This window comes from Agelaius tricolor, unplaced genomic scaffold, assembly GCF_023055355.1.
Source record: "Agelaius tricolor isolate 1412-34295 unplaced genomic scaffold, bAgeTri1.0.p SCAF_18, whole genome shotgun sequence".
NCBI classification, from domain to species: Eukaryota; Metazoa; Chordata; class Aves; order Passeriformes; family Icteridae; genus Agelaius; species Agelaius tricolor.
In genome coordinates, this window is record NW_027269278.1 from 8108210 (window position 1) to 8135072 (window position 26863).

General features: G+C 43.1%; 1 protein-coding gene and 1 long non-coding RNA gene across 3 annotated transcripts in view; one reads left to right on the forward strand and one right to left on the reverse strand.

Moving 5' to 3' along the window:
• Positions 1 to 14698, forward strand: LOC139597648 (uncharacterized). 2 transcript variants are annotated; one of them, XR_011681668.1, is made up of 4 exons: positions 1 to 1224; positions 1372 to 1442; positions 1857 to 2000; positions 13650 to 14698. It is a non-coding gene; the product is annotated as an uncharacterized lncRNA (long non-coding RNA). The 2 variants fall into 2 exon arrangements; XR_011681667.1 differs by lacking the exon at positions 13650 to 14698 and adding an exon at positions 7712 to 8291 and having other exon boundaries at positions 4 to 1224.
• LOC139597647 (organic cation/carnitine transporter 2-like) overlaps positions 4719 to 26863 on the reverse strand; it is a 26112-nt gene continuing 3967 nt past the window's right edge. Inside the window, exons 2-10 of the mRNA XM_071443164.1 lie at positions 21759 to 21862; positions 18162 to 18316; positions 16623 to 16794; positions 15549 to 15675; positions 11817 to 11917; positions 8761 to 8975; positions 7322 to 7504; positions 6722 to 6857; positions 4719 to 6172 (exon numbers count right to left, since the gene is read on the reverse strand). Coding sequence (XP_071299265.1) covers positions 6085 to 6172; positions 6722 to 6857; positions 7322 to 7504; positions 8761 to 8975; positions 11817 to 11917; positions 15549 to 15675; positions 16623 to 16794; positions 18162 to 18316; positions 21759 to 21862 — 1281 coding nt within the window. The 3' untranslated portion in view covers positions 4719 to 6084. The remainder of the gene's footprint in view (positions 6173 to 6721; positions 6858 to 7321; positions 7505 to 8760; positions 8976 to 11816; positions 11918 to 15548; positions 15676 to 16622; positions 16795 to 18161; positions 18317 to 21758; positions 21863 to 26863) is intronic.

The window sequence follows — 26863 nt, forward strand, 5'->3', positions numbered from 1 at the left end:
GAGAAGGGAGCGCCGGGGCCCGGGCAGGGACTCGCCGCCGCAGCCGCTCGCTCGCTCGCTCGGTGCCCGCTGCCAGACGCGCGGGGCCCGCAGCCCTCCCGGCCCGCTCCGCTCCCCTCACCTGCCGGGGCCGCCGCCCCCAGCCCCGCTCCGGCCGCGGCCCCGCTCCGAGTGACAGCGCTCACCGCTTTCGCTTTCCCTTTCCTGGCCAAGGAGGGGCGGCCCCGGCTGCCGGCCGCCCTCGGGGAAAGGTTTGGGGGAGCAGGGGCGGGGGAGCCCGGGGGGACCGGCCCGGAGCCGGGGCTGCGAGCGAGCGGCTCCCCCTGCCCGCCTCTCACACAGCGGGTTTGTCCCTTCCCCCGGGCCCGGCCGCGATTGTCCCCGAGCTGCAGCAGGACAGGTGGAGAAGCGCTTGGGCTGGGCGCCGGAGGGACCAGAGGGGTTCAACAGACGTGTACAGATGTGGCACTTGGGGATGGGGCTTAGCGGTGGGCTTGGCAGTGCTGGGAAATGGTTGGACTGGGCAATTTTAGAGGCCTTTTCCCACCCGAGCGATTCTGTGAGTCCCTGTAGATAGGGCAGACCCAGCTCCCACAAGGTCATTTACCTCGTGGGATTTGACGTGAAGGTACTTGGGATGGTGGGAGTGACTTCTTCATGAGAAAGCAGCAACCCCACAACAGGAGAGCTCCCTCTGACCAATGCCCTCTCTGCAAACGAGAGCAGGAGCTATATGAACTCTGGCGGCTTGGATAAAGCTATCAGAGCACTGAAGAGTTCTTATGGCTAAGAACAATTAATGGATAAATCAAAAGGAAATTAAGTTGGTTCACCCCAAGGGCAAAGAACCTTCCAGATGGTCACAATTAAGATACTTCAAGAAGTCTCACTTCTAGCAGAAAGCCAGCACTAGACACAGCCAAGGGGAGAAAAGCTGGGACTCTCAGAAGTGCTTTGCAGGAGCAAGGAACATCCTCCTCAGCTGGTCTGCAATACCCTCCTGCACAGCTGCTCGCTCCAGGAGGCAACAGCTGCTATCAGGAATGCTCACTCAGTGACTGCAGGCTTTTATGGTATTTTCTTCAGGAATTTAATCAATTACCCGGTGTTCTTGGACAGTTGCTGCTTATCACTCATTATTTACCTTGCCTCGAAGTAAAGCTGACCTAGGAGCCAGCACACTTGTAGTTTGTTAGAAGTCAGGCAAAGAGTCAAGTGACACAGGTAAGACTTGCTGGCATAACAGGTCAAAGATCTATAGTGCAAGTGAGACAGAAAAACTGTCTCCCTGCAGCTATGGACATCCACCTCCAGAAATGACTGGCTCTACACAGTGCAGTCTCTGGGTGTATTTTTTTTTTCTCTCCTCAGAAGCATTTGTTTCTGCACAAGAATTTCTGGAATGCTGCTCCCAGGATCTGTTCAGAAGAATGACCCCAAACGTAAGAAAAACCAGTGTGCACAGGCTGCTAGAGGCACCAGGGGTTTTACATGAAGCCACAGACTGGTTTGGGTGGGAAGAGACATTAAAGCTGATCTCATTCCAACCCCTGCCATGGCAGGGACACCTTCCACTAGATCAGGTTGCTCTAAACCCATCCAACCTGGCCTTGAATATTCCCAGAGATGGGCCAGCCACAGCTTGTCTGGGCAACCTGTTCCAGGAGGCACTTGTCCCTCCACAGTCGATAATTTCTTTTCAATCTCTTATCTAATCCTGCCCTCTGTCAGTTGGAAGCCATTCCCCTTACCCTGTCATTCCATGCTCTTGTTCAAAGCCCCTCTCCCACTCTCCTGGAGCCCCTTTAGGCACTGGAAGGGGCTCTGAGGATTCTCTGGCACTTTCTCTTCTCCAGGTGAGCACCCCCAGCTCTCCCAGCCCAGCTGCAGAGCAGAGGGGCTCCAGCCCTCAGAGCATCTCCAGGGCCTCTCTGGACTGGCTCCAGCAGCTCCAGGTCCTTCTGATATTGGGGATCCCAGAGCTGGACACAGCATGGCAGGTGAGGTCTCACAAGAGCAGAGTAGAGGGGTAGAATCTTGTCTCTTGCTGGTTATTCTAAAAGGGTATTTCATTCTGCTTTCATTCTGCTCAGATCCTGGGCAGCACATCTGGGTTGCACAAGTGCTGCTGGCACCTCTTGCTGGGCTCCTGGGCACTGCAGGCCTGCCTGCTGCGTTTGGATGCACACAGAGAGCTCTTACACAAAGATCCAGGGTACAGACAGTCCAAGGGATCTCAGACTGGCTGTTAAACAATGAAACTTCATACCAAGAGCCTTTCAATAGATACTAGGATATATTTCTAAACAAAAAAAAAAAATTAAAGATAAATCCAGATATTTTATTCTTAATTTTACAAATAACAAGCATTTCTCTATAAAAAAAACTAGGGTAAGAATCAGTGTAGGTACAGCTAGGAATATTTACATTCTTAGAAGAAATTTATATATTTTTCTATGTACAAGGCTGTAGCCATTACGGGTTTAAGGTACTCCCAAAAGCATTTCTAAGTAAGGCTTGATGGTCCTAAGCTGATTCTGTGTTTTAAGAAAATAATTTATAACTGCAAGGACTAAGGTTCTATTCTACAAATACTGAAATAGGTATTGCAGTCCAGCTCCCTGGGCAATGCACCCCCTCCCTGTGTACCCACCCACCCCAAATGCTCACTTGCAAAGGGAGAAGTTCACAACCTTCCACAAAATAGTGTCACAAGTCAGCCAAAGCTGCCCCATTGTGGAAGATGAAATACTAAATGATGCTTATGGGAGCATTACATTCACTGCCAGGAGATCAGAGATTCTAACAATTACTGACTGTGGAGCACAGAACATCACAAGTAGGTGTGGTACCTTTTGAGTTAATGGCATTTCCAAGCAAAGAAACAGAAGTCACAGGATTATCTGACATGCCTGAGAGGATGACAGGAGTCAGCCTGAGAGCTGGAAAGGAAGGGATCCTTGTCCCCAGGGCCATTTACTGTTCTGTGATTGCTCTCTGGCAACAGGGAATCCTCCCTAACCAGGTAACTGTGACATGCATTGCTGCAGTGTACAGGTTACAGGCACCCAAACCATGCAGGATTTCCCAGGTTAAGTTCAGTCTGAGTGTCAAAGTCTGTTTCATCTTCCTCCTCTGCAGCACAGGCTCACAGGTTTATCACAATTCCTGTTCCAAAGGTCAATTCTGGCCTTTCTCCCTGTTCTGCAAGTATATCTGTAGTCACACTCTGTGCTGCAAATCTTATCTGCTGGCAGCATGGATACCAATCTAAGATTTGCCCATAACTGTATCAGGTCCTTTTATCTGTATCTTGTTTATTAAAATATTCCCTCAGTTTCTTTTGGAGATGCTTGTTACCCACTAGAACAAGATCCTTGGCTTAGAGCTGAACTTGAAAAGAGTAGGATAAAACAGTAAGTACAAAATAACCCAGTCTGCTATTTCAATTATGTTCCACATTTCTGACTCAGACTTTGTGTTTTTAAAAACATAAGCAAGGGAAAAACCCGTTTTTTGACATGAAGTGATTGTCATTGAATTTTGTAGTATTAGTCACAACCAGGAAATCCCCCAATTTGGATTTTAAAAAACTCCCAAACCAACATTAACAACAGATGATCTCACAAAGAACTTTAGTGAACATCAAAATATTTAAATATTCAAGAACAAAAGTCTCTCTTTCAAGGCACATACTTTGATAAAACAATGGGTGAGAAATTACAGCTAAATCAGATGTTAAATGGACACTGCACTTTAGGACTGGAATTTCCAGACTAAATCATCTATCAGGCAAGCACATATCTTACATTTCAGGGTATTTTCTGAAGCTGTTTACAGGAAGAGCCTTATGGGACATGGTTGTTTACGTTGGCAAATTCATTACAAGGAAGTTGCAGCTAAATGTGTTTTGCCTCAGATTCCTGCAGTTACCAGATCATTCTCCTGCAACACACACAAAGAAAAAGCTGCTTCTCAACGTTCCAGTTCCTAAACATAAGGTTTACAAAGAAAAATATCTGTACTATGTTTTACAACATACTCTCATGCTTGCAATAAATATTTCAAAAAGGCTGTAAACCTAACAAATCAGGTCATGTTTTTGGGCAAGGGGGGCTGGCTGTTACATGCACTACCCTGACATGTATTTGTTCATGTCAAGGCTGTCCTGTGATGTGCAGTGAGGCTTGTAAAATCCAGGTTCTCAATTTTGGCAGTAGCCTCAAATCTCACAGTGCATTTTAAACCTGCTGCTCAGGGCTTGTCAACCTACTAAAGAGGAGTGACACTGAACCTGCCCCCAGCTTTGCATTTTTTTTCCTTGGAAAAGCTGACAATACTGTGGTTTTGGTATCATTCTCTGACCCGGGGACACTGGTCAGCTCCCTGCTGCATTCATAAATGAAAATCCTAAATAAAAAGTGAGAAAATGCAGGAAAAGTGAAGCAAACCCTAGAGCTCAGGACACTGTAGGAAGAATTGAACCAAACCAAACCACTATAGTCTATACAACATTTTCTACTTTCTTCCTGTGACAAGCAGTCCAAGGTACACATCAGTCCCATTGCTGGAGTCTGTTACCAAGGTCACAATTTGGGGTATTGATTAATGAAAGACTGGAATCAGCCAGCACCACCTGTATATTTAAACACCATAAGAAAATGCAAAACTTCCCCAACCAGCTGCTGCAGTAGAGTAAGGACCCTGAGAGTTTAGGCTACAAAGGTTTAGGTTGTTTATTATTATTGTCTTAATTTAACAAGACAGAACAAAACACAAGTGCCATGAGAGAGAAACCTTTCACCACTCACATCTGTCACACTGTAACCAGCATAGCACAAATGAGACTCTGTGTACATATATATTGTGTATTTAAAGAAACACAGGTAATGCCAAACTTCCATAACACAAGGAACAGTTTCTTGGCAGACTGACAACAAGATTTGTGGGTTTGTTGGGTTTTTTTAAACAATTTAAAAGCAATTCACTGATTACATAAGTTAAGTGAAACTTAGAATGACCAGACCTCACAGCAATCATATAGTTGACACTTGAAGATGGAGAATCAGGGGTCAGAGATATATTCTGAGTTTTGTTCTCAGTACATTCCACCAGGAGGTCACTGCAGTGGCATGATTAACATAAAAATTTACAACTAAATATATTAATTGTGTGCATGTGTACATGAGTGGGAAAAACACAGAACAAAGACAGGATAATTGTTTCCATCATCCAAATTGCACAGAAAACATTAAAACAATTTATACAAAAAACTTTCACCACACATTGAAAAGGGAGAATGCCAAACTAACACCACTCCCTCTACACACAGGTGAAACCATTTGCATTATTTAGAATAAATCCAGCCTGAAAAAAGGCCATATCCAAGGTCAGATGTAAACAACTTCACCAAGAAGGTACAGTTGAAATCCAGCATTGGAATCAAGTGAATTTTGTGAACAAAATTTCAGTGCTAAATACTTTGTGCAAGACAATCCTTTCAGTCTATGCTGAGTTAAAACATAACAGGTTAGAATTAATTCTCAAAATCTTTCTTTGCATCTTTCTCAATTTGGTAACAAATTCAGCATATGCAAAGTCATTTGAGTAAGATCACAGAGAGGCACATTGTCATAAACCTTCATTACAATAAATAAGTTTCCTGTCCACAAACAGAAGTCAAGGAACCAAAAGCAATGAGCAACTTTTCCAGGCAATTTTTATCTCTTGATGTAAGCATTAGCTCTGGAGGAGGTTCTCTGAAGAAGCCAGGCACATTGCCAGCCCTTGAACTCATTTTCAAGTATCTTTCAGCTGAACTATACGTGTAAAGTTACAAAAGACTGATCAGATTCTGCTCCATGGTACTACTGCATGAACTCAACCATGGCTGAAAAATCTCATTGAAGCCTACAAAGTATTTATGTTCATATAAAAAGAGAATGTAGGGAACATGGTGTTTAAATTAATAAATAAGGTTCAAATTACAGAAAACAAAGTGTTGTCACTAGCCCTTTCTAGGATAAATTTTAGAAGAAAAGTCCATTTAACTTTCAGTCCACCAGGAAATACATAGGAGTTCCATCAAAAAGCTGTGCTTTTAAAAATCTCTGGATTTTCTTCTTCCTCCTTGGGATCCCTTGTGCTACTAGATGGAGGCCTGTATTCCAACCTAAATGAAGAAAGAAAAAATAAAATAACTTTAAAAACAGATGAGAGAACTTAGAAAAAAAAACTGAGTCGTGTCTGAAAGGACACAGCCTCCTAATTTTAATATCCTGTTGACTTCATGTGAAAAGGTCCCTTTCTTACACCACATCTGTGCTCATGTGTCATCTTCAATCAGAGCCATGGCAAAAGGCCAAATGCTCTCAGTGCTTTTTAGATCAGCTGAACTAAACTGGAAGAGTTCAGCTCTTCCCCAGCACTTAGGAGACTTTCAGGACCTACTACATGTCCCTATACATTGATAAAACAGCACACTTTCAATAAAAGTACATCTGAGGAATGCCTTTTAAGTCATCAGAGTAAAATGATAAATTTGGAGCTGAGAGATGTACACATGAACATTTACACTTGGGAAGAGGGACTAAGACTTCAGCTAAGCTTTTGTATTTTCAACAGAGGGCTGCCTTTGCTACCAAAACCAGCCTCTCCCTCTGACCATACCTAGGCAGAACCAATCCTCAGAGCAGAGGATGTTAAAGCAGGTGGCACTTACCCTTTGACCCTCAGCATTTGATCAATGGTGTCAGGAAGAGGCATACCATAGCTTTCAGGCAGGAACAGTGTGAGAATTCCTGACAGCACAGTCAGGCTCCCCATCAGGATGTAAGGCAAAAATCGATCATAGGCACCTATGTAAAACACAAAAAAAGAAAAGAAAGAAACAAAACAAATTAAAAAAAAGCTGCATCAGCTCTAAGTTTCTGATAATTGAGAGATGCTGTGGATGCCCCATCCCTGAAGTGCTCAAGACCAGGTTGGACAGGGCATGGGGCAGCCTAGTCTGGTGGAAGTGTCCCTGCCCATGGCAGGGAGGTGGAATGAAATGAGACTTAAGGTTCCTTCCAACCCAATCCATTCTGTGGTTCTGTGGTAATGTTTGTACCAAGGTTCAGGGCTTTACCTGTGTAAGTTTGTGCTTTCAGAGAAACAAAACCATTCAACCCCCATGACAGCCTAACTTTCAAAGTTATGTTGTTATAACTGTGGTTGTAGGAACTCAAGGCAGTGGGAATAAATAGCTGTAAGGAGTGTCCTTATTGAGGCAAGAGAATTGAGTCTCTGGAGCATCTCTCCAGCAGCCCAGGTAACTCACCAAGGTAAACAAAGTAAGGTGAGAGGATGCTGCCCAGTCTGGAGGCCATGGAACTTGCTCCAACTCCCATGTTTCTTACTACTGTTGGGTAGAGCTCAGCCGTGTAAACATAAACCATTGAGAAGGCAGAGGTGATTCCAAACTTGCCCAACATCACCAGCAGAATAGACAGCACACTGAGATCTGAAAGCCAAACACAGTCAGGACTTAGCTCCTGCAATTCACTGTATCCTTTAACTCCTTTGTGTTTGTGTAACTCCTGCCTAATTAACTCCAATATCTGCTGTCTTTTTTCCCTGTAAATATCCACAAACATAAGCAATGTTCTTTTTAAATGTTTTGTTTTTTAAATTACTAGAAGTCAACGCTTCCATTTTCTCTTGAGAACAGGGCTTCCTGCCAAGTGAAAAACAAGGAGAACGGAGTCAGAACTGCTGAGATCCTCTCAGGTTTCAGGGGCCAGACTTCTGCTATTGCAAAAAAATGCCATATATCCCTTTTTAATGAAGTGAACAAAGTAAAACATTTGAAACAAATAATTTTATTTTACGTTTCCTAAAAAACTGGTTTTTCATTAACATTCTTAGCTACATTCTTAGTTTCATTAACACTCTTAGCTATAATAATTTAATTATAGGAAGTTGGGTTGACTTAACTGGGACAGTTAAGATTTGGAAATCAAAACAGATCATATCAGTGTCCAATTAACTCAAAGAACAGGAGAAAAAAACCACCAAACCTGAGAATGCAGCACACATATTACCTGGATAAAATAAGCAAGGCAGTTCTTGCCCATTCTCTTTTGTATATCTTTGATTTTTAAATGAGTCCTAGGCAACACTACTTCCCCTTATATTCAATATTGTTATCTGTAATGACTCCATAGCCCTATTATCTAACTGGACTAAAGATATGTATGGTTTGAGATCCAATAAATGATCCAATAAATGTTGCTTGGCCTTCCTTCCCAGTAGCTCCACATTATTTTAACTATCAACACTAATTCAGTACAAACATCTCTGCTTATCAAAAATACTTCCACAATGACTCCATTAAACAAGCTCTAAAGTCAACAACTTTGGGAAGTGAGTTCTGCAGCCCCTTGGTAACTTCCTCTTACCAAATTACCAAATTCTGGTTGGTCTAGTCCTGGTTTTACACCTGAACCTCACCAGGACACCCTGCCAGAGATGTAGCTTTAGAGGCAAAACTGGACTACAATTCTAGTCCCAACAGATCCCAAAGGCAATGACCCACCTTTCACACTGAGTCTGAATGTCCTGCTGTGGCAGTTACTGAGAGCCAAGGAGGAGGGGCAAAGATAGGACACGAGTGTCTGCATTGAGTCCCCTCAGGACACTTTTCCTCCACATCTACCCCGTGCAAGGTACTGCACCTCACCTATCATAGATATGTGAGATCAACTAATGATTCCATACGTGAGGGCACCAGCTGAATGAAGAGAAGAACACAGCCTCCCAAGAATAACGCAGCAGCCATTGAGTACCGTCGGGGCAGGTTGCGCAGCAGCAGCCACGAGATGATGTAGGCTGGCACTTCAATCACTGCTGACAGGAAGCAGTTCACATACACGTCTCCATGCAAGTTAGGTGTGTCAAGAGAAAGTCCAAAATAGCCAACTGAGATTATCATCCTGAAAGAAACAATAGCAGGGTCAAACAAATCTCTCTTCTTCCTCAGGTTGCCATGAACCTCTTCCACATTTCCATCAAGCACAGAAATGGCTGTGTAGGGTAAATTCAGGATCTGGCAGACTTGTTCGTTTCTGAAGCAGCTAAAGTGCTGACTTCAGAAACAGCAAGTCAACAATTAAACCATGCAGATGCTTTTGATCTTTCAGACTGCTCTTGAATTCAAAGAAGAAAATATATTACCCTGGGAAGAAAGCAATGATCATTCACACTGCAGTAATGCAATAGTTGCCATTACTGTTGTTTATAGCCTTAACCTGAAAGTCTGAGCTACTGAATTTTACTGCTGCTGAGGCCTACAGCAGCTTTCCTTTATGTTTACCAGGGAGCTCTGGGTGGAGAGCATTGTTTCTGGGTCATTATGCTCCATGCTTTCTGTTTAAAGTCAGAGGGGAGGAGAATGGCATCCTGGCAGGCCCAAGCAGCCCATGATTTTCTCTGCCATGCCCCAAGCTGGCTGGGCAGCTTCCAAATGACAATGGCATGCCTGGCTGCCTGAGCTGGTCAGTGCATCAGGACAGAGACTGGTGGCTGGAACACTGCCATCTTAACTTTGTGCCAGATGACAGCTGGCTTCCATGTAATCCCGAGAAATACACAACTGGCCTTGGAGACAAACTCTGTCCTGTCTTGGGAAATGCTGGGTAGAGAGGGGTAAGCTTTACCAACAAGTATAACGTGGTTAATAAGGAAATAATGGGCAGTGGATCAGGACACGTCCAGGTGCAAACATGAGGCACAGAACACTGGACACTTCATCTCCACCAGCATCTACCTTGTAACAGAACCTGGAGCAAAACCACTGCACAGCACCAAGTGCACCACTGAAAAAAGATGAGCTCTTCCTCCTCCTCACTGAATATTGGAAAAGCCTTCATGGTGTTTTCTTAAAAGTAGTGTACCTGGGAAGGCATGAAGTGACACAGCTGAGAGTTACCTCCTGCTGCTGTGGTGCCCTGCCCTAAGCCATTCTTCTCAGAAGTAGTTCTGCAGTGTTTTTTACACCCTGTGTTCCTTGGAGTTATTTTTATATACAAACTGTAATGCTGGAACTCCCTTTTGGTAGCAGATTGCCTCAGCTCATTACATTGGCAAACCTTAATATAGTTATATATTTTGTAGAAAAACTTCAGTGGTATTTACACATCCTAGGGTGCCAAGAAGCCAAACTTCTTCATCCCTGGTGCAAACCCTGCAAAGGGAATAGTTTAAGGGCCTGTTACTTAGTCAAAATTAACAAAGCACTCAGCACTATGTAAAGCTGATATATTGCTTCTGCAACTATCCTCTTTTATAACCCTTTTTGGTGAGAACTTTTAATTAATGACACGGAATATACCATCAGTGTAACATGGGCTGGAAAACTATGTGCTGTGAGGAAGCACAAGATATTATGTCTTTATATATTAGGAAATTAAATTAAAGGAGATTAGGTCACTGACATATAAATTAGAATAGTGAAAAATTGCCCAGCTTAACCAAATATTTTTCTGCAAGAGGAGGTAAGAGTGTGCAAGTCAACTGTACCTCCTTGACTGTTCTTGCCTATCATAAAACTTGATTTTTGATGTGGTAAAAAGCCCTTCAGTATGGGTTACTGAATCCATTAGAATGGATTACATACTGTCATGTCAGTGCTTCTCTCAGTTGCTTCATCCTCCCAGAAATGCTGTTCCAACAGGTTTTGCCTTTGATTTCTACAACCACACACCCAAAGCTGGCTGTGCCCAGGAGCTACTGCCCCACATCAAGCAGATGAGGAGTAGGACAGTCTCACCTCCAATCAAACATGGGAGTCAGTGACTGGACTTGAGCAGGAAGACATTATATAGGCACCTTACTGACATTTCTCCAAGGAACCAACATTACCCTTCTTTTCAAGCTGTTTTTTTTTTGCACAAGTTCCCTTCTCAGTGTGTTTATGGCCTGGCCTTGTGCTTGGTTATGGGCCAGAGAATCTGGCTTAAATATAAGCCAATTCATCCTTTGCCCTAAGATGCCACATCATCTTGTATGTGCTGGCAGGTCAGTGGACTGAACTCTGAGGCTGTGCCTCACTAAGGAACAGGAACATTGTCCAAAAAGACAGCATATAAACTTAGTTGGCTCCCAAGCACTTAAGGGACCTTCTTGGTTTGGTCATTAGGTACATGCACTAATTAAACCTCACTTGTACAGCCTCTGGCAGGTTTTCAGTTACTCTCTCTGTTTACAGCTTTACTGAGATTTCTGGTAAGGAAATCACCATTTAATCAAATTGAGCATGAAGCATGGCTTCAGCTAGTGAGAACCAAGCTGAAGATGACAAGTAGACAAAGCAGATATCAGGAAAATATAGGGAAATCTCAGATGAGAACTTAAAAGGCATCATTATCCCTTTAAGAGCCAATACAAAAGAAATGGAAAGAGTCTCCCCTTATTCAGGCATCACGTTCAGATCCCTGGGCAGAAGTTCTCTGACTGGGGGTAGGGTATGACTCATTCCCCTAAAATGACTTTGTTACAGTCAGAAGAGCATTCCCCAAGGCCCAGGATCAGGCAGCATTCCCACACATCCACTGCCAGCTGTTTGGATTCTTGCTCAGTTCAGGATAAGCCTGACTGTTCAGAAAGGAACACCAACCCAGATGTGTTTCTACACTGCCACCAAAATGAAGAACCTATGTAACCAGAATTTTGTTGTTTTAGCCAGCTAGTCATTGATTTTTGAGCTGGTTTTGTCTGTATCTTTTCAGAATATCTTAGTATTTAAAGTTACATACTCCTAAATCACACTTGCTTACCAAAGAAGCACTGACATAATAGTAATAGTTAGGATATTTCGAGTTCTCATTAGATCCAAAATGGTGTATGTCTGTTGCTTCTGGGAATTCACATCTTGTAGCTGTAAAAGAGCAAACAACAAAACATGGGAACTTTTAACTTCCTGCAAAAATAATGATTATGAAACTAAGTCCTACCACCAACTTATACCTCAGTCTTTTGATCTACTGAAAGAGGTTTGTAACAAAACACATGTAAGAGCCAAACTTGTGAAAGTAGAAGCTCCTCTCTAATTTAAAGTCACTTAAAATTTAGACTGAAACTCTTAACTCTCGTGACCAGTGACAGGACTCAAGGAAACTGCATGAAGCTGAGTCAGGGAATGTTTATCAGAAAGAGGGTGGCTGGGCACTGGAACAGGCTCCCCAGGAAATGGTCACAGCACCAAGGCTGACAGAGCCCAGGAAGCACTTGGACAATGCTCTCAGGCACTCTCAGGTGTGACTCTTGGGGTGTCTTGTGCAGGCCCAGGAGTTGGACTCGATGATCTGTGTGGGTCCCTTCCAGCTCAGCACATTCTGTAGTAATGATTTTCTTTGAGGCTTCACAAAACAACTGCTTTTTGTTACTTGAATTAGCAACAGCATTAATTCACGATTTATATGTCACTACTGGAAGGGTTCTTACATCCAGTTTTGAGCACTGCACCTGGAGAATCAACTGCACTCAGACTAGAAGAGAGTAACAAGGATGGTGAGACATTTGAAAAAAAGTAGAGGGTTTCTTTAGCCTAAGGGCCAGAAGACCAAGGACATCTGGGAAGACACAGCATAGTCTTCAAATATGAGGAAAACAAAGTGATAAACTGTCCATTGCAGACACAGCAACAATTAACAAGATTTGCTGCAATAAACTGTAGCCGGGCAGAGTTAGCCAATGACTTCTCAAGCTGGACCTAAGAGTAATGTATTTAAACTGAGACAAACTGGCTAATGAGCTGAAGAGTGCCCATCATTATCTAGTCTGTTTTTGAGATTATCTTCTAAGAATGTAAACAAAAAGACAACAATCTTCTCCTTTCCCCATTAAACTTTCCAGCCTCTCAACATAAAATCACTTTCATGTAAACAATGCAAGGGTATTCATCCACAAAGTATGAGAACAAGTTCTGTGCTTGGTAAGACGGTAAAAAAGAAATTTTTTTTTTATTAGGACTTTATTTAGACTCCTAAAGAGGGGGACCAAGAAAAAGATTTTTCAAAATATAGAAAAGGTGATTTAAGAGGACAAAATCCATTGATTAAAACTATCAGCTCTGATAAAGCAACTTTGAGTTTCTCAAACCTCTGCAGTAACATGAAAATTCTTTCCAAGTGACAGTTGGTTCTGAAGATCTGGATAATGAAATAGCAGTCTGGTACACACCAACTTTCTGTGTATTTGCTTTCATCAATCCATTTTCTACAAAAGCCAAACTGTCCTTCACCTTTGTTAGCTTTCACTCTGCCTGAAGCCAAACTTACATCACACAAACTGTAGTCACTTCACAGCTCATAGCCCTTTCTCATAAATCACATGATCTTTCCACATGCCACTACTTGTTGCCAAGAAACAAGGAAAAAAAAAAAAAAAAAGAAGAAACAAGCAAACCATAAAACAAAACCAGGAAGAGAAATATGCAGTCAATTAGTCTGTTGATGAGAAAAAGGGTCCTTGCCTTTTAAGAGCTGGATAAGCAGACAACATAATCTTTACCAGGACAGGCTCAAACAAGAAGCTATGAGAGAAGGGCAGGGAAGCCAAAATGATTAAACTTATAATCTAAACATTTCTATCCTTTCTTAACCAACCAGGCCCTATTTGTGCTCCACTGCTGGTTTGTGATTCATCACCTGCTGGACCTCAACTGGCTTGAAATCTCTGGAGTCAAAATTCTGCAGTTGCTGCTCTCCAGCTGCACAGGCTCGAGGGACTCTCCAGTCATAAGCTCGGGTGGCTCCTCCATCCCAAACACACATTCCAAATGAGGAAGGCAAAGGGCCAGCCAGATTTCTGAGAACCTCTTTGCAGCATAAACATGCTTACTAAACCCTCAAGAGGCTGTAAGCCTTCTGCTTTCCAGCTCTCAGATAGCAGACATAAGAAAGCATAAACACACCACTGATGCAGAGGAGTTCTGCACTGATCTTTTGGCCACAATGTTACTTTTACCTTAGAAAGGAAAGAGATGGACAGGAATTCTCCATGTTCATCAAGCTCATTTTCCTCTGATGGTCAGAAAGTTAGTATGTTTTTGAAAGCTGATGTGCTAATGTCTCTAAATGCACACCACATTCTCCAGCCCACCCTGCTGCAACATCAGCATTTCTACTTGTCCAGCATTTCCTGTAATAAAATCCCTATTTTTGCCCCTGCCTTCTGCTCCTTCACTATCCAACCCCATTCAGAGACAGAAAACCCATCAGTGTTTCTTTCCAAGAACAAGAGAGAAGATTCCAGAAACAGTGATCTAGGGCAGATGTTGGAGCCAGAGTTTATTTTCTATTCTCCTGCTGCAGTGCTGGCAATAGATGAGTTCTCATGGCCACGGCATGAGAAAGAAGAAGAAGAAAAAGGAAAATATGTATTCTAACAAAGATCCAGAGGAAAAGGTATCAGAAGGAGTGTGTTTTCTTGGCATTCTTCTTCTGTTCCAGTAAGGCCAGGATGTTTGCCCTACTATCTCCTAATAAGTCAGCACAAACAGCTTTGTCTGTACTCTGCTAACTTCAACACAAGGGAAGCTGTTTCAAAAGCAAACAAGTATATTATACTCATTATATACATTATATGTATTTTCACTTAATGGACTGTCAATTGTCAGCCTGCAACTGCCCAGACAGATTCTGTCGAGGTGCCCATTTTCCTGGAATATACAGTTTGTCTGTCTTGACTTTCTGAGGTCATGTTTGAATGTCTATGGAACTGCTTCTGCACCTTAAAGGTACCCTTCAGCTTAGACAAAGGGAAGATTTCCAGAGAAAACAGGAGCTTGTAGGAAGAAAGAGATGGGAAAGATATCTGTCACTACTTCATCTGAAAGGGGCTCAAATTTTGCTTTCTCTAACGTGGATTAGAATCCTAATATGCCCTTATGGATTTCAGAAGTGCTGAAGGAATTAGCAGTGACTCAGAAAAAAGGGCCATCCAAACATTCCAAGTATGGGATTAATTTAAGAAATTCAGAAATGTGAACACACAAGCAGCATGCTGTAGAGGTTAAGAAACATTTCTTTAGAGGCTAACACATATAAAATCACTAACTGTAAATTCTGTGACAGAAGTTGAGTATGAACTAGAATAACAATCTTTCCAATGTCACTGGTCAGGATTAGCCCTGTGTCATACAGAGTTATATTACAGACTGAATTAACACAGAATCTGTTTGGTGCAAATATTTAGATCACTAAGCAATAGGCACCTCAAATTCATTATCCTCCCCTGAAAAATAGAGCCGTAAAGGAAAAAGGGCAGCTGTAAACTGGATGAAAAAGATGTTTGCATTAGAATGCACGTTGGCATTCCTGTGGGAATGGGATCACAAAGGCTTTGCAATGAAGGGAAAGGGTATTGTGCTTTTCAGCATAAAACAATGATCTTTCACCCACTTGAGAAGCACAGAATGCAGTGCAGGCATAATTCCATTCATCTGTATGGAATTAATTGCTTTATGTAAAGTCCAGCAAACAACTGGACTGCTAAACAAGACTTACCTCACTAGGGTCAAATATTACATCAGGGGCTGTAATGCCATTGGTTTTTGCAGCTTTTCGGATGATGTCTTCTGCCTCCTGAAACCTCCCCATGGAGATCAACCACCGTGGAGACTCTGGAATGATCCTGCAGAGAAGGTTCACAATAATAAGCCTGCATTTCCACAGAAAGAGCTGCTGAAGGGACCAACACATTGTTCCAGGCAGGAAGATCTCTAAACATGCCACATCTTGCAGGAATTAGTGCAGTGACAACAGAAATCAGATTTACAAGATCTGACTAGTGTAAGGAACAAGACCAGACTAATATGCCCTTATGGATTTCAGAAGTGCTGAAGGAATTAACAGTGACTCAGAAAAAAGAGCAATCCAAACATTCCAAGTATGGGATTAATTTTAAGAAATTCAGAAATGTGAACAAACAAGCAGCACGCTGTAGGTTAAGAAACATATCCTTAAATGCCAACACATATAAAATTAGTAACTGTAAATTCTGTGATAAAAAGGCAAATCAGAGAGCAGAATTCCCCAGTCATTGGATTGCACTAGAACCTAGATGGAAGCACAAACACAGCTGCTACTGTAAGTGAAGCAACACCACCACCACGTGGAATAGTTCAGCTTTACATGCCACTCATACGTAGTATTTTAACAACTACACAAAAAACACAGAAGTGCCACAGCTGTGCAAGTACTGTTTTGTAGTTTGTCATATCTGTGTCACCCTACCAATGCCCAGAACATCTGGTTTTTCCTTCTGCCCTTAGTTCACACCTATACTTAAAGCCTGTGGATTTCAGTTGGTGCAGAAGTATGAGTTTCATTGACCTTTTTTTGCTTTCTTTGCATGTGCAACACTCAGTTTTACAGAAGCCTACAGAACACGAAGAGCAGGTTTTTCAGGCATCAGTCAGATCACATACAACACCACGGACCGACAGCTAAACAGCTGGGAGAGTAAAGGACACAACATCTATCCTTCACCTACACATTCCTAAATTTCATTAGCTTCATCATCTTAAAAACCTGCAGACAGGACCTTCTAAAGACTAAAGCCTTGTGAGTTGTACTCACCACCAGAGTGGGATGCAGAGCAGGCCGGGCAGGGTGAGCGCCAGCAGCAGCATCCGCCAGTCTCGGAGGAAGAACGCGAACAGGGGCAGCAGCATGTAACCAAAGGCATAAAAAATGCACACACCCAGCGTGCAGAACAGCACTCTGACTGACTTGCCAAGGATTTCTGTGCCTGTTCAAAACAGCAGAGGGATTATTAGATTTTCACTTAATAGCAACCAAGTCACTTAATAAAAATACTCCTAGCAATTGGCTTTGAAGCACACTGCACTGCAGAGTTGCAGGATGTAGCACTTTGTCGTCTAGCTGGAGGCACCACAGAGTTGCTTCATGCTGTGATCCTGCACCAATGGAGGTAATTATATGTGTAAAAGAATGAGAACTGGGCCACACAGTGTTTCTGTAGCTCAATATGTAGCTCACATTTCTGTAATTTTATCTTTTTAGAATCTCACATTTTACCTGAGGAGCTTAAATCACCTGACATTTTCAACAGTTAAATGTAGCTTGATGTCCAGAATCCTCTCCAGCTTATGAAGAGTGACCAGCTTCTTTAAAGAATAATTCAAAGGTGCCTCAAGTAAGTTCCCAACCTGTATTACCTTCTAAAAGACTATTTAGACTATATAAAAGCCAAAATCCTCACTGTCTTTTGGGATAGACATATGGAATTCATGTTGGTCACAAAGACCACGCTACTGCCAGGGGAATTAAATGCATGAACAGAGGTCCAGTGCCCTCCTCTGAAATGTTTTGGCACCTGCAAATCAAGAGACAGAGAAAAAAAATACAATCTTTCTTGTTTCTATGGAAATCAAAGAAGATGCCAGCAGTTGCAGCAGGCTATGTGCAGTAAGGTTATCTAAGCACTGCTTTCACCCTTGAACTGACCTTCCTTGGCAAAGAAATTTCTTGCCACCATTTGGTACTTTGGGCAGTGAGGTCACTATACATGATTTTTTTTTTTTTAATCTCGGATTCATGAGGTAATTCACATCCCCATAATTAAATATGGTCTTACTTAGCTTCAAAGTATACAAAGCAGAAGTCATGACAACATTTAAATTTTTACTATAGGCTGTTTAAAGAATACTTTATAAAAATTACTCTACCTATCTTGGTTCTTTTGCAACTTTCAAATGAAACAGGTATTTAGGCTCGAAATGGACATCAGAAATCCCAGAAAAATCATCGAATCATGGAATGGTTTGGGTTGGAAGGGACCTTAAAGATCATCTAGCTCCAATCCCCAAGAAATCATGTCTCACATGTATTATCTCTCCCACTAGAAGATGGACTTTATTTCAAATAGTTTCTGGGGTTTTGCCTCTTTTAGGATAGCAAACCACAGAAATAATTCAAATTGCACCTCTATCAGCTGGAAGCTTCCAAGGAGAAGAGAAGTTATTCATGCATGGTGAGGCCACACTCTTAACAGTGTTGCTTGGCAAAACAAATCAACCCTAAGTCAGTACTGAAAAGGAGCAGGAAAAGCACATGATGAAAGGACACATGCAGTGACCAGCAGGACTTTCATACCAAGAACAAATGCTGCCACGTAGTTAGATATCTGTCCCATGCCAACCAGCACAAACAACACTGAAAACATCTCCCAGCTGGTAGAGAAGACCTGTATGAAACTGAAGCCAGTCTGCATTGCCAGAGTTGCAAACAGCACATTCTTCCTGCCAAACCTTCCATGGACAGATTAAAAAAAGAAAGAGAAGGGAAAAAAAATATGATTAAACAACATCATGAACGAAATCTACAGAAATAGAAAAATAAAATTACTTATATGCATAGTTAAGGAGATACAAAACTTCTGCACAAAGCAGAGGTTCAGGAAATGCAACACAGGCACAACTATTCTAAACACATTAAAAACATCACTGGCAAAGAGAAATTAATATTCTAAGGGCTGCTAGTTAAGTCATCTTCAAGTATGTGCTGGAACACCATTCCTTTCTTACTGACTGGAAACAAAGCATCAGGAACAAGTTACTTAAAGTGCAAGAGTATCCAATGCTTCTGCTCCTCCAAGGAGCACATGGTCCCTGACAGATGAACAGGTTAAAAAAAGAAAAAGAAGAAAGGCTTCTGGAAGAGAGGTAAAACTCAGGTTTGGAAGATGCTATTGGCAGTCAGTGATGCCATGCCACAATCTTCATTCTCTTTGGTTTAAATAGGAACAAAATTAAGGGGTTCTAGAAGACCTCCTGATGAAGTACTAACAAAACCCCAAAAACCAAGGAGAAAAGAAATTAAACTAAACTCAACCTGTCAAGCTGCTGTAAGAGTGGTTGCTGCTGTCCTGGCCCAGGCAGCCCCACACTGCTGGGACAGGGTGTGCTGAGCGCAGGTTTCACAGCTCCAAAGTCCACACTGACCTGCAGGTCTACAGCTGGTGTCATGGGCATTACACAAAGAACTGTTACTTGAAACCCCCAAATATTCTGTCAACCTTCATGTCTCAGGCTCACTGCAGTGCAGAACACTGCAGGCAGCTTTGCTGGAGCATCCTTCTCATGGACAGAGGGAGCTCCTGACCCTGAGCTTGGTGTCCCTCAGTGGCTACAAGTGACTGGATGGGCTGCAGGGATGGATGGATGGGCTGCAGGGAGGGATAGGCTGCAGGGAGGGATGGATGGGCTGCAGGGATGGATGGATGGATGGATGGATGGATGGATGGATGGATGGATGGATGGATGGGCTGCAGGGAGGGATAGGCTGCAGGGATGGATGGATGGATGGATGGATGGATGGATGGATGGATGGATGGATGGATGGGCTGCAGGGAGGGATAGGCTGCAGGGATGGATGGATGGATGGATGGATGGATGGATGGATGGGCTGCAGGGAGGGATGGATGGATGGATGGGCTGCAGGGAAGGATGGATGGATGGATGGATGGATGGATGGATGGATGGATGGGCTGCAGGGAGGGATGGATGGGCTGCAGGGATGGATGGATGGATGGATGGATGGATGGATGGATGGATGGGCTGCAGGGAGGGATGGATGGATGGATAGGCTGCAGGGAAGGATGGATGGATGGATGGATGGATGGATGGATGGATGGGCTGCAGGGAGGGATGGATGGGCTGCAGGGATGGATGGATGGATGGATGGATGGATGGATGGATGGATGGGCTGCAGGGATGGATGGATGGATGGATGGATGGATGGATGGATGGATGGATGGATGGGCTGCAGGGAGGGATGGATGGATGGATGGGCTGCAGGGAAGGATGGATGGATGGATGGATGGATGGGCTGCAGGGAGGGATGGATGGGCTGCAGGGATGGATGGATGGATGGATGGATGGATGGATGGGCTGCAGGGAGGGATGGATGGATGGATAGGCTGCAGGGAAGGATGGATGGATGGATGGATGGATGGATGGATGGGCTGCAGGGAGGGATGGATGGGCTGCAGGGATGGATGGATGGATGGATGGATGGATGGATGGATGGGCTGCAGGGATGGATGGATGGATGGATGGATGGATGGATGGATGGATGGATGGATGGGCGGGCTGCAGGGATGGGCTCCATACCTGCACCTGGTAAGGATCTGTGCCACCAGGGGAAGGAGCTGCAGGAGACTGCCAGGAGTGTGAAGGAAGGAAGCTCATGGATTCTGGCATCAGAACAGCTCCTGCTTCACCTGCTGGGTCGTGACCATGGGAGACACTCAGGGATCCTTGTAGCAGACAAGGAGCTCTTTGGAGGAAGCACCTGAACCTTCTGAAGAAGCAGCATCACCAGGAAAAGGTGGGGAGAGACTCAGGGAAGAGGGGAATCACCCCTCATGTGGGAGGCCGTGGAGCTGGGCCTGGGGATGAGTGACAAGCCAGCTGAGATCATGGGCTGGGATTAGCAGGGAGGACAACAAGGGTGCTGGGTGTCTGCTGCAGCCACCTGCTGAGAAAAAAGCGAACAGGACCTGCTGCAGGGCACCACAGGAAACCTCTCATGTCCAAAGGCACTGCCCACCACAAGGGCTTTGAACACTCCAGGACACAACCCAAGAGGCTTCCAGAGCTCATTAGTGGTGACTTCCTAACAGAGAAGGCTGAGGAGGTGACAAAGGGACACTGCTGGACCTCAAACAAGGCTGCACTGATGGGGGTGTGGAGGCTGGCAGCAGCCTGCTGGCTGTGCAGGCGGAAAGAGCAGGACTGGGAGGGGAGGTACCAGGCAGAAGGCAGGATCACAGCGAGAGCAAACACTGGCCTGCCCAGGGATTTTTTTGGACAAAAAACATAACATATAGCTTTGGAGAGAAGTACAGGAGGCCTGGTTAATTTTTAAAGATCATTCTTTCTAAGCTTGAGATTATCCATCCTGATAGGCAGCTATGAAAAGGCCCTAAATGATGCCAGAAGATTTGTGGCATGGAGATTATGTTTCAGTGAAACAGAAACTCTGCAAGTACCAGCAAATTAGGGAACCACATATTGTTCTCAGGGAATGAGAAGGACAGCACACAATGCACAGCAAATCCCAGGGAGAGAAACAGAAAAACTGAGCTTTATAAAATACAAACAACTGTTGGCATCACAGAAATTAACAGTGTCTTCTTTTTTTTTTTTAATGTTTCAAATGATAAACAAGAAAGTCTTGCTTCTCTGGAGTACAGCTGAACAGCATTTATGCTTCCACAAATACAGATCATTGGACTTAAATGCTGTATTTGATTATGAGAAAGAGCAGCTTTGGTTTATAGAAAGAAAAATCCCAGTTTAAACTAAAAAAAAAAACAAAACAACAAACAAACAAGTGTCAGGGATCCCTCTGAACATAGTCCAAAGTAAATAGAAGAGAATGTCATTGATCAGATTTTTCCAGACAAAACTCATCTCCAACACCTGTTTTCTGGCATAAAAAAACAGTTTGCTGTAGAGTGACTTTGTTGCAAGAACAAGCAGATGTAGATAACACTTACAAACAATCTTTGTAACATTCTGTTCTAGCTCAGCACATTTCTCTACCCACTCTGTGTACACTCAGGTTAGACAGTCACAGAACAGACATGTTAGTAGTTGCAGAAGGACACTAGTAGGAAAGCTGATATTAAAGAAATGCCTACAAATGAGCATCAAAGAGACAGCAGCTCTGGTGTATATACTTTACTTGTCTGAGAGCTGTCCTGAGATGAAAGATCCCAGCAGGACACCCACAAAGAACAGGGAGGTGCTCAGGGGTCCCTTCCAGTCGTTGTCACATATGAGATTCCACTGCAGGGAGAGAGAATTGGAAAGTCTTTTAATAAACAGGATTTCCCCTCCCTCCTAAACTCTGCTCAGCTGGCTTTGGAAGGAATGAGAACAGAATTACAGAACAGTTTGGGCTGTAAGGGGCCTTAAAGACCATCTCATTCCAAACCCCTGCCATGGCCAAGGACACCTTCCAGGCTGCTCCAAGCCTCATCCAGCCTGGCCTTGAGCACTGCCAGGGATCCAGGGGGCAGCCACAGCTGCTCTGGCAACCTCTGCCAGGGCCTCACCACCCTCACAGGGAAGAATTTCCTCCTAATATCCAATATAACCCTGGCCTCTGTCAGTGTGAAGCCATTCCCCCTTGGCTTGTCACTGCATGACCCTGTAAATAGTTTCTAAACTTGATTTCCCTGCATATAGTAATGTTTCCCATTAAAAATTCACATTCCTAATTTAAGAAAAATTGAACTATAGAAACAACAATACCTTTTTACTACATTTTAATATGGTTTTGAGAGACAGGAGATGGCTCATTCTTCACTGGGAATCTAACTAACCTCAATTAGAATCTTTAAAATACAAATTGAAATATACACCCAACAAACAAAGATTTCCAAGATTAAAACAAAAATGAGGAATAAAAGGAAATATTTTTAAAATAAAGTCTTCAATATTTTTCAAGATCCTACCCAGTTCAGTCAGATGTTTTTGAAACAGCAATCGTGTTATTTTTCCATCTACATAAACAACTATTATTAAAAGACTCTTAGTTCTATTTTGGTTTTCTGGGGGAAAAAATGTGTAAATATTAGAAGAAAGGACAAAACCCAGCAGGGATTCCTCATCCCCTCCTTCATAGCTATGTTCTGACCAGGGGACATAAAACCAGTTTCCCAGAGCTCTCCCAGTACCTGCTGCCAGAGGGCAGGTGCTGCAGCCCTGCAGGACAGGAACTGAGAGGCAACAGATGTGAGACCAAACCATCCTGAGCATAGTTATTCAAACAGCTCCTTCAAGCCCCCTTCTGATGTCTTAGCAATGGAAAATTTTAGGTTTTAATCTGTATTAAAAAGGCCAAAATGAAAATATTCATCCTGACCTGAATAATTAATCCTCTTTGTTCCCCAGTTACAAATAATTGAGTATATTTTTTTTTTCAATTCATTGAAGGGAACACCCTTCCATGCTTTGATCTGCTCCCTGATAAACACACAGCAGTTGCTGTGTGTTCCAGCTCCCACACGTGGGAATGCTCCTGTTTCACTGTCTGCCAGCCCCACCTCCTCAGCACCAAGCCTTTGACTCCAGGAATCTCACAGCCCTCATCCTGTTAACAGTCACAGCAGAACCACATCCTAGTCCATGGTTTAAGGCTGGAGGATCACTTAAAACTATGCACAGGATGAACAACACCAGTGGTCTTCCACTGCCAGATTCCTGTGTCAAAATGCAACTGAGCCATCGCTTATTTCATGGAATAGCATCCAGTTTTGAATTAGAACTGGGAACTGTTCCAGAGATGAATTATGGTCATTCACACAGGCTACACTCTCATCAGCTGTCTAACTCTAGCTGCCAGCCCTTACATTACCTTGTATTTATAAGACAGTCATCATAATTATTATTTTTAAGGTCAATATTCACCTTTTTCCAATTTGTAACTGTATTCAAGTCATTTCATAGCCCCTCCATTGATAAATCTGTTTGTGGTTTTATGTCTGAAAATTCTCTCCTTCTATCAGATTTCATAAGCTCAACATTTCCTCCCCAGGCCTCTCCAGCCTCACAGCACCTGGAGCTCAGGTACCAGCACTCGAGGCAGTGCTCCAGCAGAACCCACCACCACCATCCATCAGGCATCACTACAGAAGTTCCTCACAGAACTGTGGCTTTCCAGTGTGTCAATAAATGCATCCCACTCATGGTAAGGAATTGAACTTACTACAGTTATCAACATCATTTAGATTGTGAACTATAATTAACATTCATAGTGAAATCTGTATTATTCAACAAAAGCTATACTTTATTATAGATGAAAGAAAGCTTGAGCCTGTCATGACCACAGAGGCTAAGCCAGCTAAGAAACTTCAGTAAAATATACCTGGCAACTGGGAAATACCAGCAAATGATTGTTATCAAATTTATAATTTATACAGGCCAAAGGTCTCAGTGGTTATCATATGCCTTTATATGATAACACCTACCAGAGAAACAAACACCACAAATACAAATCCTGCTGTTCTAAAGACTTGCCTGCTCACAAGAAGTTATCTTTGCATCAACTCCTGCAGTCAGACATCCTCAATAACAGAACTAAAACCTGTCTTGGTCATTAGTCTGTCATTACTAAATAGATCATTACTTTCCAGCTGATCACCCTGTGCCTGTGAGTCCACCACCTCCTTTCATCTGTCCTACACCCTGCACTTTGGCACAAGGCTTGAACAACACTTGGATTTCCAGACACTGGCACGTTTGTGTCCTATAACAAACATTTCCTTCAGATCACTGAGGTGGAGACCTTTCTTGGAAAAGTTCATGGTATTAAAATGTTTAGCACAGCTCTGCCAAAACCTTCTTGCACTGGCAGGTGGAAACATACTGGGCATTCAAATGTGGCAATGATTACCAGCTTGTTTTTCTGGCCTCTCTGTAAAGCACAGTGAGGAGCTGTCATGCTGAAGACCACTTGAACCAGGCATCAAAGTGAACTTCAACATCAAATTTCCAAAGTAGAACTACCTTGGTTGTACAATACCAGTTGTTTACAGACTCCACAGAAGCACAATAATTAGAACAAAGGGATTTTAAGGTCTGTCACCCTTTGCCCCAGTAAATAAATGTCAAAGTCTTCAACTCATTAATGACACACCTATAAGGTCTATTATACTGCTTGTCAGTGATGATGGCATCATCCTTCCAGAATCATTTTGCAACCATACCCTTCCCTCAACTGCACATTGTCCAAGAGGAAGTCACCAAGGCAACCCTGCTAGATCAGCATGGCAAAGAGCAAGTGTCCCAGGAGTAGTTACTAATCAACCCACCCCTGCTGCTGGTCGTGCTGTTTGGACACAGGATACCATGACCTAGTGCTCTAAAACCATGTGCTATTTTCACTTCTTAGTAGCTAGTATCTAGTTCTTTTGAACTAGCCTGCTAGCTGTAACAGCCTTTGCCCCAGTGAACAAGATAAGGTTAACCTTGGCGAGGTATCTGGGCTTCAAACACAAGAAAAACATTTCCACTCTGTTTTCGAAGAGCAGCTGCTGATTGTGAGGCATCGAGCTGCTCAACACTGGTACCCAACAGAACACAGCATTCCTGATCTATTTTGTTATAACTTTAGGACATCCTCTGTTGCAGTTTAAACTTGTCTTCTTACTCATCTTACAGATATTTTGTGATTTTTCTACTTCCCAGGCAATTCCTCAGGCTGGGGTGATGTCTGCCAGCAGCCTCACACCCAGCACAATGCTCACTTGTGTGCTGGGGCTGAGCTGTGCTCATGCACCTCTGTAAGCAGATCCCTGGCTGATGGCAGTGCTGGTGAAGACAGCTGGGAACAGGGGATGTGGAGAAGAGGACAGGCTGTGGAGATGGCCAGGGATGTGGACAGCTTGGGTCAGAAGGAAGGGGGAGCAAAAAGGAGAGGGACTGAAGCAGTTGATTCTCAAGCCCAGGTTGGGGGCCCGAGTATCAAACAGTCCCAGGCACTTACAGCCATCACTCTCACACCTCTCTAGGAGAGCACTTTCCAAGTTCTGTTTGATCTCTTACATGCCAGCTGCCTGGAACCATGTCTCCAAGTCCCTTGCTAGAAAGGCAAGGCCAGTGACAAAACTGAGAAGAAAAAAACTCTATAAATTACTCCATCAGATCTCCTCCCTCCCACAAACTCAAGACCCTTCCCTAGTACCACTTCAAGAGCCCAAAACAAAGCTGGACTGTGACAAATACAAACCTTCAAGAGCCTCATCTGCTTATACTCCTGTCCTACAAGGAAATGCCTTATAGACAAAACAATTTTTACAGCTACAAGACACTGTGTCTTCACATTCCTTTATTTTTAAAAACTCTTTTCCTGTCTTGCTCAGAATAACATGCATAATTGAAAAATTAAGAGGCCAGTTCCAAGTATTAATATTTTCTTTTTAAAAATCAAGACTTTTTGAAGCTGGCTCAGTACCCTGTATTCCCTCCTTCCACTTGCTTCTCTCAGCAAGTAGAGGCAGGTTCTTCAAAAATTCTCAGTCACACAACCCAGTACTAACAACCTTTGATGCTGAATCTGATTTTGTTTATATCCATACAAGTATTCTCTGCTTACTTGAAAGCTGTGTTATTAAACACCCTTTCCTCTAAAAACACATTTGTATATTCCAAATACTTAAAAGGTCTACATGTTACATTGAAACTTATTATCTAAAGCAAACAGAAGTCTGTGTCTACAAATACACATTCTGCTTAATTTTCCCTCCTCTAGTTGTTTTACATTTTTGCAGCAATAAAGCTTGCATAGAACAGGAAGGAAATTGCCAAATATTTTACAATTCCAGAGCAGAAATGGAACTGTTCCCCATACATCACATTTTTGAGATGGCTGGAGAAAAAGGAAACAGGGCACTGCCATCACCTGAGGTGAGTTTGAATTTAAAAGTAAAGGCAACATGAAGGGAATTTTACTTTGTCACTAACTGTCCACAGTGCCTCTAAAAGAGCACTGTTTCCATTTAACAATATCAACTGCAGGCCTATTATTCTTTAACAATATTGATCTTACTTTATGTTGTGATGTCAGAAACAGCTGTACTTTGTACAATTTCAAACACTACTGCATGATGTGCTTTTTAAATCTCACCTTGAAAAACCCAGCATTTTACAAACACTTTTGTATATCTGTCAGATATTTTTATTCACTTATTAAATGAAACCCAGACTTTCTTTTCCTTCTTCTGACAAGACCAGCAATACTAAGCTTTTGCAAAGCTGCAAAAAGCTTTTTCAGCTCCCGAGGCT